Raw genomic sequence first — 13880 nt, 5'->3', positions numbered from 1 at the left:
CAAAACACAGTTTGCACTGTTCCTTGGTAAATGATAAACCAATTCACCAATTAATCTACTCTCTGTATGGTAGTGGTCATGAGTTTTGGAGGTGCTGGTCAAGTAACCTTGGCTGTATCTAAAAAGCTGTTAATTTGACTGCTGAAGAAAGGTCTCAGCCCAAAACATCAACTTTTTATTCATTTCCATAGATGCTGCCTGACCTTCTGAGTTCCTCCAGCATTGTGTGTGTGTTGCTTTGGATGTACAGCATCTGCAGACTTCATCGTGCTAATTTGACATTTTGTTAATAATTGGATACAAACGCTGTGACCTTTTCTTCAATTTCATTTCATAGAGTCCCAGATTTAATAAACTGCCCCTGTTCTGATCCCGATTTATCGATCTGTCGTGGCACAAAAAGAAGGCATTCGACCCTATACAGCAATACATTCAGATCATTCCCCCGCCACACAGCAAGATACTTACCTTCATCTACTGATCCCATTCCTATTGGATTGACTTGGTGTCGACCACCTTCCAGAGAGCCAGCTTCGGGTCATTACAATACAAAAAATACTTCTCATATCTTCCCGTCACGTTCGAGTCAGCACGGTGGTGAAAGAGCAGCAGCTGTCTCACTGGCCCAATAACCCTGCCCTCTGTAGACATTTTTGCCCATTTACAGCAAACCCACTTGCCCACGAGGACAGGAAGAGACAGTGAAGTTCATATTAGCTCATCGTTTCTTGCTTCCTGTGGAGTTGTTTCAGTTCCAATCAATCTTCTACATCAAACAGGGAGGAGGCTGTAGGTTCAAATTCATGTTTTAGGAACTACTTCTTCCCCTCTACTATCAGCTTTCTAAATGGTCCATGAACCTGTGGACAGTATTGCTGTTCTTCTTTCATACTATATTGTTAGTTGTGGCTATCATGTCTTGTACTGTACTGCTGTCATAAAATGCAGTAATCATATTTTAACTTGAAATTGCAAATAGTTTTGCAAACACCTGAGTATTGCATGTATTTTTGTTAGTGAATAAACTCCAACAGCCAGGTTATGCTCTCCTCTTGCTGCTGCCATCAGGTAGAAGGTACAAGACCTCTCAGGACTCGCACCATCGAGTTCAAGAACAGTTCCTACCCCTTAACCATCTGGCTCTCGAACAAAAGGGGATAACTACGTTCACTTGCCCTATCATTGAAATGTTCCCACAACCAATGATCTCACTTTAAGGATTCTTTATCTCATTACCTCATGCTGATGTTATTTATTTATATTAGTATTTGCACAGTTCGTTGTCTTCGGCACTCTGGCTGATCTTTCATTGATCCTGTTATAGTTACTATACTAAAGATTTGCTAAGTCTGCCCGCAGGAAAATGAATCTCGGTTGTACATGGTGACATATATGTACTTTGATAATAAAAATTACTTTGAACTTTTAACTTTTGTATGTTTGTAAAGAAAAAAAAACTTTCACGGCAAATGTCAGTGATATTAATCCTGATTCTGATTCAGTTCTCCCTCTTCCATTCATCTTGTGAAAGAAACAGCATTCTAGGACGCAAATTGGTTGCAATTTGTTTTTAATTTTTATGACTAAATTTACATATTTTTCCTGAATATCACTTTTTTAATATGCTGCAGACCTTTTAGCAAAACAACCTGTGTTCAATCAGTGCTTGACGTTTCAATGTACATATCTCACATGTCATAATACAGAGGGCTAGGTCATTGAAAGCACCACAGAGATTTAGCACCATGACATCACTGAGGTGGGGTGCAAAGGGTGACCCTGCTGGAAATCCAGAAGAATACAACTGTTCCTTTAGGCAGGATTCTGAGCCTGGTGAGCTGGGGGAGGAATGCTGTGGATTTTAGCTTCAACGTTGAGCCAGAGGACATGCCTACAGCCATGCAACTATGGAAGGGGTTCACCGCCAAGGCTAGATTTGCCCTTATAATCCAATGATATTCTCAAAGGATGGAGTGAATGATGGTTCTTACTGCAACCCCATTGCTCCCAGTCTCCTTTGTCCAATGGTATTGAGGTCTTTTCTATTCCCCCCAACCCAAGATAAGCAAAATTTAAGTGTCTTTATAGTGACATTCCAGTCTTGTGAATTATGGGGTTGGGTCTCAACAAAAGTGCGGATGAATATACAGCATTGAATTGTCCTTTAAACTTCCAATCAAAGTCGGTTCATCCCCCCTGCTTAATTTCAGTTGCATACCTCAAATTATACCTTTAAATAAAACTCTGCCCCTTCCTGTGATGTCTGCATTTCCGGCTCCAGTGCACGTACAGCATATCACACCTGTTTTGTTTTAACTTGGCCCTTGATTAGGTTGCAATGTATGGGTCTGGGCAGATTTAACTCAGCAGAGACAATATATGAATACTCCGAACTTACTGATACAAAATAGAAATTGCCCGCACCCTATAAGTGAGCTAACTATATGTTAGACAGTATGGAAAAATATCCAGAGGTATTCCTGCTTATCATTTCTCCTCCCCTATAAAACAACCAAAGTATATAGACTAAACACATTACAGAAGTCTCTTGCAGCATGCAGCAACTTACAGAATGGCATAGGATATAGTGGCACGTTTATATACAGTAGCATTCAGGGTGAGGAAGAAATTCTCTTTAATTCTGGGTTCTTGAACCTCAAAGATCAGTAGCTCCACAATCTTAAAAGTGCACCTACACAAATGTTCTGATTCATGCAATGCATAATTTGAAAAATCTCTGGCACCAAGTCAGTTGTTAAAAGTGGGTAAGAACACTGGAAGAAAAGAGTGAGGTTTAGAGAGAGAACGGTGGTTCAGGCTGATACAGTAGAGATACTTAAGAGACCATAGACACATGGATGAAAGAAAAATGGAGGGCTCTATGGAAGGGAAGCATTAGATTGATCTTGGAATAGTTTATAGGGTTGGTACAGCATCATGGGCTGAAGGGCCTATACTGTTTTACGTTCTGATGACTGAACAACCAGGACCGTCAGCTCACTACTTGGTGGGGTGAAGGGAGCTGGGAAAATGGGGGTGTGCATGAGGTCAGGGGAAGGCTGGAGGAGGCTAGAGAGGGTTGGGAGTTTTATGTTTCAACCTTCAGCATCAGGATGAGGATGAGGATGAGGATGAGGAGCAGGTGGAGACGCAACAGACACCAAGCACTGCAACCCGGAGTAACAAGCTGCAGGAGGGACTCCGTGGGTCAGGCAGCTCCTGTGGATGGAAATGGACATGAGCATTTTGGCTCCTGTCCAGATGACAGAGAAGCTCCCAGAGAGAAGATGCAACTGGCAGAGTTCTGGTAAGTCAATATTGAGGATGGGAGGTCAGACACTCCTTTGCAATGTTCTCCTTCTCTCACTGATTTGTAGGGAGACTAATAGTGTGAGACGGGAAAGGACCAATGCGATTGGTCTTTAATGAATTTCCATTGGCTCAATTGGCCCAAAAGCCTTCTCCTCCACAATGCCCGTTTTGCTGTAAGATAACCAACTGGGCAGTTGGAGTCCATTGTCATGATGAAGAATTTCAATGATTTTACACACTACCCCCACCCCTCCCTCAAAACAAGGAAGGCAATGTTCAAAGGAGGTACCATTTAAACTGCGGCTGTCCATGGTCTTGCTGCACGTCATGGTAGAGGTTGAAATATTTAATGGGAACCTCAAGAGAAACTTCCTCACTCAGAGGATAGTGAGAGTGTTGAACATGCTGGCAGTTGAAGTGGTGGATATGATTGTAACGTTTAAGAGAACTTTGGATAAGTACACGGTACAGAGGGTTATGGTCCAGGTGCAGGTCAATGGGACTAGGAAGAATAACAGTTTGGCATAGACTATGATGGGCTGAAGGGTCTGTTCCTGTGTTGTAGCACCTATGATTGTGTGTGTGTGTGTGTGTGTGTGTGTGTGTGTGTTCATTCTCTCTCTCTCCCTCACCCAGAGACAGCTTACAGCTATTGGAATTTTTTTTATATAGCATCTTAGGTGAACTTTGCATCGCAGCCATCAAGGTAGTTGGCTCATGAAAATGAGTAAGGTAAATAATGAAGAAAACAGGTTTCAAGGCAGACGATATCTAAATAGCCCGAGGCTACTGATCTTAAATATTAACGTGAATTTCTAGCTCTGGCCCTTGGCTTAATAGATCAAATCCATTTTTAAAACAAAATTATTTATGTACACAAAGGCATCTTAAACCGAAATAAATTATGCCAACAATCAATTCAAGAAGCATCTAAAAATAACACAACTCCATAAATTATCTTTGCAACAAAAAACAGTTAAGCAACACAGTTTAATACAGTTTTGGTATATTGTGATTAGCACCATTTAAAATCTACTCCACCTTTGTTGTAAGAAGAATCACCATGTCACAGTATGACCAAGAGCAATTGGAGGAAATATCGAGAATATTGGTTTACATTGACCTGTTTGTCCAAACAGCTAAGATGGTCTTTCCATACAAACTAATAATCCCAAGTTAGGACCTTGATATGTGATAAACTTGTACAATTTTGAGTCCCCTGATGAGACCAAAGGAATAAATTTGAATGCCTTTCCTTTAAGGAAACTTTCAATTACTGAACATCAGGCCGAGTTACAGGTGGAGCCTGGTGAGCCTGTGTGTACATCCTTGAGCTTTCAATTTTCCAATGAGGCACTACATCCAGTGCTGCAGGCTTAATGTTTCTCCCTCTAACACAGAGGGGAAGATTCCCTCCAATTCTGGTAGATATAGGCAGTTTAAAAAAAATCCTCTGACTTATGACCTCAGCCTCAAAGATCAGCTACAGGTCCATTGTAAAGTTTTCCGTCACAGGGTGTGGGCACTGTTGGCATCGTCAGTGTATGATGCCAATACAACAAACTGATATTGCAAACACCCAGCAGATCAGGCTGACAGAGGGGTGGTCTCGGGAGGGGGACTTTGACACGCAGTAGACAGCAAATGTTTGGAATTCTCTACCCCACGGGGCTGTGCAGTTTAGTTAGTGGTAAACAAGAGACTGACATGTTTTTGGGTGTTAGAGCAATTAGTTACAGGGAAAGGGTAGGAAGCTGGCATTTAAGGTGGAAGCTCTGATCTTGTGGAGGTATAGGTGCTGCAAGGGTAAAACATGCTACCCTGAATGAATAATTACCTACATAAGGCCTGGCCAACAGATGACAGGAACAATGCTATTGTGCTAGAGGCCACGCAAGGGAAATTTACAAGGAAAATATCCCAACTGTAAGACTGCAGCTGTGAAGAAAGATTGTATAAATAAGTATAATTTTATTTTGAACAAGGCGATGAAAGTGAGATAAAATTATGGGGGTACTTACATTGAATAGGAAGCTTCCACTTCCCTCCGTCAAAACCTGAGGAATAATGGTTTAAAGTGGGTTTTATAAGGGTAAAAAGGGAGTGCAGATGAGTATTTTTCACTCATAGGGTGGAGGGGGTATCCTACTGCTCCACAGGGTGACGTAGGCAGAAACCCTTCATTCCATTTAGCTGTGTACAGTCAGACTCAGAGCCTGTGGTGGCTGGTAGCATTACACCTTCTACCCTCGACTAGGGGTTTCTCTTTTGGAAACATTCTGTGTCTCCAACTCTGGCATTTGGACACAAAGCTGGAGATGGGCAGTGGAATTACTCAAACAGAGAGACACACAAGAGACAGCAGATACTGGGAGTCTGAAGCAACATACAAAGGCACTGCAGGAACTCAATGGGTCAGGCAGCATCTTTGGAGGGAAATGGACAGCTGACATTGTAGGTAGGACCTGTCATTGTTGGACGACCAAATGCTGCCTGACCCACTCAGTTTCTCCAATGTTTGATAGGATTTTAGACAATTATCTCACAGATAGCTTATATTTTCCAGAAATCTATTCAATGAATTAAACTCTCAGCAACCTTGGTGGAACACAGCCTCATGTCTCTGGATTGTTATGTGGCAACTTAACCTTTCCTGCTCTATCTTTTTGTAATATAAACCATCATCTGATCTCACTGTATGAAGAACTACCGTACATGTGGTACTGTATAGGCATTACTGGCATCAGGCCCCATTCATCCATCCCCATTAGATCTGATCCTAGATGGAATGGTTCATCTTGATGTTCAGTTGGTCTCATGGGAGATGGGCCAGGATTATCAAAGTATGAAGCTGGCAGATACAGAAACAACCATCCTACTTATGGAAGTGTTTGTTATTCCATTGAAATCCTCAACAGGTCACTCCAACCCACTGCCAACTGTTTTACATGACACCTTCCTTTCAAAGAGTGTAATGGGTACAGCTAAACTGCATTTGACTGACATCCTGTGTTACAGAAGAGCTGCTTACAGTTGAAAGCTCAATCTTTATCCTAGTACAGAGTGATGCAGCAACAGAAGGCCAATCAGCCCTTCTCAGTTGTGCCAGCCCGCATAAGTACTATCTAATTAGAGTCAGATTTATGCAGCATGGAAAAAGGCTCTTTGGCCCAATTCATTCGTGCCAACAAAGTTGCCCGTTTCCCTGCCTTTTTGCAGGATTTCTGGTCATTTTCACTCATTCTGATACTGAACCAGCTCCCTTTGCAAATCACTGTCAGTTGCCACTCTTCCAGTCAGGGCATTATAACTTTGCACAAAGAACGCCAATCTTCTTTTCTTCCTTTTTCTCTCTCATCAGGGAGACACCAGGGATAGTGGACTGAGAGGAAGACAAGATCAATTTCTAACAAGACCAGGAATGATGGGGTTCAGAGATACAGCAATTGACTGTATTAATACTGATGCAGGGAAACATCTTTTTAAATAACATTTAGCGCAAGTTAAAGCTAAATTGCAAGTAAAGGTTAGTTGCAGATTTTTGCAGAGAATTACTTTATCTCTTATGTTTCTGATTACCTAGACACTGATCCTGGGAGAATGGTCAAGGCTGATGCCCAAAGTCCTGCAGTGGTAGTAATGGATACTTGGAGAAAGTTTTTTTTAACCACAGCATTTATTTTGATTGTTTGATTTGGAATTCAGAATCTCCACTCCACTGAAGTTTATCAAACCAAACTTCAGAAGAAGAACATAAGCTAGTTTATAATGTTAGTTTTACCCTTCTGACTAACAATAAATTTCATGTAAAGTATCATTCTGAATAATGGCTGCATCTTACAGGACTGTGCCAAACTCCAACTGCAAATTGTGAGTTTTGTCAGGAACATAGACATTTATGTTGAGAAGTCACGTAAGTCCAAGCGGAAAGAGTCTGAAAATGTAACAGATTCATTGTGGGGAGAATGTCTGCATTGATGAGAATAAACATGCATGCATTACTAAATGACAATAAAAGAGGACTGCGTGTCTTCATAATCTAAATAAACACTCAAACCAACTTCACTTCTAGTGCTCATACCTCTGCTGACACATTTAACTTGAAGAAAAAGTAGAAAAGGTCCTTCAGAAAACTGTCTGAGATAGCACAGAGACACCCGAGGATGCGTGTGGTGACTCAGAACGAGTCTATTTCTTGGAGAATTGGGGGAACCAAAGCTCTATTGCAAGCATCATGAGCAACCACCGGGGGATCGGATGACATCTAGAAACCTGCCACATCAGAGCTAAATCACATATTCCCCTTTGCTCTGCTGGTCTGTGGGCATGAGGTAATGTAGCGTTCCATGGACTTGTGAGTGTTTGAATGGATGGGATGAATATGTTTCATCAAGGAGCCTTTGATAAAGCTTCAGGGAGCAATGAACAAGCCTTTTCTCTTTGTTCACAGTTGCCACTTTTTATCCTTCCAGCTTCAAAAAGTAGATAAGAACAAAGTATATGTGGTCCAGGCCAGACAGATTTCCTTACCTGATGCCAGATGGGCCTTATAGCAATACAAAGTTTTTGAAAATGATAGAAGATTTTGTTTCTTACAAATTTATTTATTGCCTCAAATGGATTTAAACCCATATTTCTGGATCAATAGTCTTATAGACACCAGTCAAGTACCATAACTATTATGCTGCTGTACCTCAACAAGATACAAGGAACTCTGAACATTGGAGAAGGAGTCTATACAATGTATATCATTTGATATTCTGTTTTCTTCTTTACCAAGACAGCAGAGTAAAGCTAGGAGTATCTCTAGATCCCAATGTCCACTGTTTAACATTTCAAAGATCAATGTCCACATGTAAAAGAGTTAAGCTAACGGCCAAATCTTGCTAGAGGAAGAACTCTTTGTGACGGGAAGATATTCGGTGTTCAAGGCCTCCTTGGGTGTTAAAGGGCGTTTAGAGGAAGACCCTCATTGCTGATGGACATGGAATTGGGAAAATCCCATTTATGTCAATCCTTGACTTGGCCTCTTCACAGGTCATAACATTTTGGCCCTACAAGGGCAGCAATTATTTATTGTTACTCATACACAATAAAAAAAATACCCCATCTGTAGCGTGGTTAATAAAGACCCAATAGACAACAAAGAGAATGTGCATTTTGCATAACGAAAGGGAAGGGATGAAAGGCTGGGCCCAAAGTTTGTTTCCTGAGGTTTAGCTGTTGAAACACACCGGGCCAACCTCAAACCCAAACTTCTGCTGATGCTCGCCAAAATCGGTCACAGCTACGTCCTTGATGGGCAGGTCAACAACTCGCGGAGAGTCAATCTGTAGGATTGTTTGTTCAGAACCTTTCCTCAGCTGCAAAGCAAGGGGAGGAGAGCAGTGAAGGATGGGAAATGTCAAACAAAGCCAAAGCCATTTACCTGGCGAGTTGTGTCCTCTTCTCCCCCTCAGTCTCCAATAAAGTATTGTGAGCTCCTTCAATTACAACAATGAAGCTGATCTGCATTAAATATATTGGATGTGGGATTCTGAAACCCTTCTCTGAACTAATTCCATAACCTGTGGACTAATTTTCAAGGACTCTACAACTCATATTTCTAGTGTTATGTATCCATCGATCTATTTGAACATTGGTTGTTTGCCAGGCTTTGTGTATAGTTTCTCATTGATATTGTTGTATTTCTTTGCTGTTCTGTGAATGCCTGCAAGAAATGAATCTCAAGGTAGTATATGGTGACATATACATACTCTGATAATAAATATACTTTGAAGTACCATTCATCTTCTCTGCAACTATAACACTATATTCTACATTCTGCATTTGGTTTTCCCTTGTCCTACCTCAATGTACTGATGTGATGAAATTATCTCTCTGGATGATATTTGGTACATGTGATAAAAATACACCAATTAAGATTACCTAGGTTCAATTTTTACAAGCTCCCTTTCTCAGAGCCAACCCAGAAATCACAATCTCTACTGTACAGAAGTCTGACTGGTCCAATATAAATTATTGACAAACGTATTCACATTTCCAGTCATCCCTTCACTCTCCTCCTTTCTGTTTGAAATGGCTTTGATAATCTTCAATGCTACTAATTCCCTTTTCATTCTTTTATATTACTTCATTTCAATCTGGTTGCTTGTGACATTTTGAGCAATCAATCAGGGACTCTTCTTTTTGATCCTGGAGGGTTGACAACTGCCAGGATACATCAATATTCCTAACCAGTGCTGTTATGGCACTAAACCAGGACCTTTGTGTCACTGGCAATATCATCTTCACTGGGGCATGGTAAATCCTACAGATGAATCTAATTCTGAGCTCACTGTCACTGTCTGGGAGCCAAGACAGTGATGTTTGAGGCCAGCTATAATTCTGTATTCCACAACAGTTGAGGCCTATCCTGGGGTGAGTTGGCTTTGGTCTTGTTATGGTGTGATTGACTGAGACTTCTACCAAGCCCTGTCATGCCCTAAAAGCTGACCCTCCAAGCCCGGGGAAACAAACAAAAAATGTTACAGATATTCATCAGGTCAGGCAGCATCTGTGGAAATATTATTCTGCCTCGTCTCACTGACCTGCACCTGGATCATAACCCTCCATACCCCTCCCATCCCTTTAAAATATTCAAATTGAACCCACATTTGCCACTTTTGCTGGCAGCTCTCACCACCTTCTGAGTGAAGAGGTTTACCTTAAAAATGTCATCTTAACCCACGACCGCTGGTTCCATTCTCATCCACCCTCAGTGTGTTTATCTTATCTATACCCCCATTGGATACCTCTACCATATAGAACATAGAATAGTACAGCACAGTACAGGCCCTTTGGCCCATGATGTTGTGCCGACCCTCAAACCCTGTCTCCCATATAAGCTCCCACCTTAGATTCCTCCATATACCTGTCTAGTAGTCTCTTAAACTTCACTAGTGTATCTGCCTCCACCACTGACTCAGGGAGTGCATTCCACGTACCAACCACTCTCGGAGTGAAAAACCTTCCTCTAATATCCCCCTTGAACTTCCCACCCCTTACCTTAAAGCCATGTCCTCTTGTATAGAGCAGTGGTGCCCTGGGGAAGAGGCACTGGCTGTCCACTCTATCTATTCCTCTTATTATCTTGTACACCTCTATCATGTCTCCTCTCATCCTCCTTCTCTCCAAAGAGTAAAGCCCTAGCTCCCTTAATCTCTGATCATAATGCATACTCTCTAAACCAGGCAGCATCCTGGTAAATCTCCTCTGTACCCTTTCCAATGCTTCCACATCCTTCCTCATTCTCCTGCACTCTAGGGAATAAAGACTTAATCTATTCAACTTTTTCCTATAACTCAGGTCCTGAAGACCCAACATCATCCTTGATTGACATCCATTCTTCAATAAAGGAGGTTGTATTGTAAAAATGTAAAAAAATTTTCATTCATGTCATGCATTTAGTGAATCAGGATACCGAAAGCAATGCCTCTCAAGTATCATGGTTTGGGCACAAACCCTCTACATTAGTGCTTCCTTATGAAAAGAATGGGCACTGGACCAACTTACTGGAGAGTGTTTGCTTTATGTTGCATGACACTTCAAGAGGGTTTATTCTGAAGTGCTGACACTGCTGTAATGTTGACCATTCTTCGACATAGCAAGTAGCCAAGCTACCTTGGGAAGAGGCGATTCTTCTTTAGAATGATTGGAGGTGACTTTGAGAAATATACAACGGACAGGCCCTAAAAGAGAATTTGCCTAATTGGCTTCTTGTAGCGGGAAGGCAGAATCAGTGCAGTACTCCCTGGGTATGGCCTGGTACCAATTTAAAACAACACTGAGATGAACTTGGAAGCAATTCACCCTTGGCTGCCTCTATGAAGTATACAGTATTATATCAGCTGTACCCCATTTATGAAATCTACTCCCAATGAAACCAACAGAACTAAATTTCGAAAGCAGAGCATAAAATCCATTAGTACAGTATCACCCGTATAACCCAAGCAATTAAATGCTGATTTCTCCCCCATCTAAGCACTAAGTGACAACTATGAACATTGTAAATCAACTCAACTTATTCCAAGTGACAGCAATCAGAAGAATCATTTCTTACCTTACAGCCGTCGTAGACAGCATGGATGTACGACGTCTTGTTGTGCGACAACTCCTCGCCGTTGGCTCCCAGGAACCGCACTGCTCTCTGGTAGCTCTGTGTGGTCATGTCGTACCAGCCGATGGAGTGCTGGCAGTTGTAGGTGAACCTCTGTCGTGCGGTGGCACTTAGAAGGCGGAGGAATGTCATCTGAACCACGTGCACAGGGTTACCGTCGGAGTCGGTGTACGTTAGCTACAGGAGTAGGAATGGCAGTTAACAACTCATCCGGAAAAGATTAAAGATGATCTTTTTTCTAAATCATAATAGTGAAGTGCATCGCTTGCTTCAACAACCAACACAGCTGAAACACGTGCTTTAAGAAGTTTGGATGGGTACACTGATGGTAGGGTATGGTCATGGTGCAGGTCAATGGGAGTAGGCAGTTTAGATGGTTCAGCATGGACTAGATGGGCAGAAAAGCCTGTTTCAGTGCTGTACTCTTCTATGACTCTATGTGCTGGGGGCAGCCCGTAAGCATTCTATACCTCTGGCACCAATGTAGCGTGCCCACAACTTACTAACAATGTGGGGGAAAGCTGGACGCCACGAGAAAACCCAACTGGTCAGAGGTAAAATGTAAAAGCTGCTTATAGACAGCGGCAGGAATTAAACCTCACATGCTGGTGCTGTACGGCATTACATGAACCACTGTGCTCAAAGTCAGCACTGAATGCCCATCAATAAATGGAGCTGCTTGCTGAGCCACTGCACGGGGCAGTTCAGAGTCTCACAGATTGCTGTGCGACTGTCACATTCCCTTCCCCAACAGACATCTTTCTAAAGGCAGGTTTGTTTTCCTATAGCTTTTTTTGCCCTCATTTATTTAACATGCACAAAGCTTTCTCACCACTGAGGACAGTTTTAAAAGGCAGTTCCTCAAGGAGGCTGCATTCATCATTACAGACCCCTGCCATTTGGGACATGCCCTCTTCTCATTACCACCAAAGAGGTGGAAGGTCCACACTCAACAATTGCCCTCTATTATTAGATTTACGAATGTTCCTGAACCCATGAACACCACGTCACTATTTCTTTTGATTTGCGTTTTATTCTAATTTTATGTCTTTGCACTGCACTGCTACTGCAAAGTATCAGATTTCAGATCATATCAGTGATAATACCCCCGATTCTGATTTCACACCTGGCATAATCGGCTTTGAACTTGTGTCTCTGGATTACCGGTCGTTTTTGTCACAATTGCCGGCCCGATAATACAACCAGACACACGAGGGACTGCAGATGCTGGAATCTGCGGCAATTCACAATCAGATGGGGGAAGTTGATGTGCCAAGTTAAATTTGTGGGATGGGGCAGAATGGAGTTGTCAACACTATGGGTTCAGCATCTGCCTTAGGACTGAGAGTGAGAAGGAAGATTGCCAAGATAATGAGGAGAGGTGGAATGGGCACAGTTAATTGTCATAGGACCCTGAAAGGCTTAATATCTCATCTGATATGGTTTGGCTGCAACAATATACTGTACCCAATTCTGGGCTCCAAACCTTAGGCTCTGGCGAAGGTGGAGATGAAGTATTATGACACAGATATAACCCCTTCAGCCCATCAAGCCCAAGCTGGTCACTCTGTGTTAACCTCATGTATCACACTTGGTGCATTGCCAAAATGGTTCCAGGAATGAGGGACTTTAGTTATGTGGGTAGACTGAAGAACCCTGGATTAGAACACGAAACACTGAACCTAGAACAGGAACAGGCTCTTCAGCCAAACATTACCAATCAAATGTCCAATTTACCTAAGCCCTTTTGCCTGCATGATGTCCATAATCCTTCCATTTCCTGCACAGTCTTGTGCTTATTCAAGATCCTTTTGAAGACCTCTATGGCATTTGCCCCACCTCCGTGAGGTGCCAGTACATTCCAGGTGCCCACCACTCCCTGGGTAAGCCAGTTGCTCTACACATCTCCTTTGAAATTACCCCATCTCACCTTCAATTCATGCCTCCTGGTATTAGACACTTCAATCCTGGAAAAAAGATACTCTATCTATGCTTCACATAATCTTATAAACCTCGAACAGATCCCCCCTTAGCCTCCGCTGCTCCAGAGAAAACAAACCAAGTTTGCACAACCTTCCACCCTGGGACCAGGGAACAATCCCACGGGATATTTGAAATGAAGGACATTTTTAGAACCGGCAGTGAAATCCTTCCCATTGGTGGAGGGGAAGTAGAATGAAGGCGGTTGGTTAAATAACCAAATGTCGCACGTGGTCAATTTTATTTTCAGACATGAATGGTGAGGTCTGGAATGGACTGTTCTCCGGAGAAACGGAGGCATTTTCAATTATAAGGTCCTGAAGAAGATGGCACCAGTGAACAACGCTACCACAGGTGACATCTTCAAGATGGTTCACGAAGCAATTCCTTTCAATTATTTTACATTATGGGAACAGGTTGAGTGAACTCG

At 42.3% G+C, this 13880-nt stretch overlaps 1 protein-coding gene across 2 annotated transcripts in view; it reads right to left on the bottom strand.

Moving 5' to 3' along the window:
• Positions 1 to 1553: 1553 nt before the first annotated feature.
• Positions 1554 to 13880, bottom strand: part of LOC134339467 (collagen alpha-1(XI) chain-like) — a 394099-nt gene continuing 381772 nt past the window's right edge. For both annotated transcript variants that reach the window (XM_063036004.1, XM_063036005.1), the window contains 2 exons: positions 11414 to 11647; positions 1554 to 8675 (listed from right to left, as the gene is read on the bottom strand). In XM_063036004.1, the coding sequence (XP_062892074.1) occupies positions 8529 to 8675; positions 11414 to 11647 (381 nt within the window). In that variant the 3' untranslated portion in view covers positions 1554 to 8528. The remainder of the gene's footprint in view (positions 8676 to 11413; positions 11648 to 13880) is intronic.

This window comes from Mobula hypostoma, chromosome 29, assembly GCF_963921235.1.
Source record: "Mobula hypostoma chromosome 29, sMobHyp1.1, whole genome shotgun sequence".
NCBI lineage: Eukaryota > Metazoa > Chordata > Chondrichthyes > Myliobatiformes > Myliobatidae > Mobula > Mobula hypostoma.
This window is presented reverse-complemented; position numbering and strand designations above follow the sequence as displayed.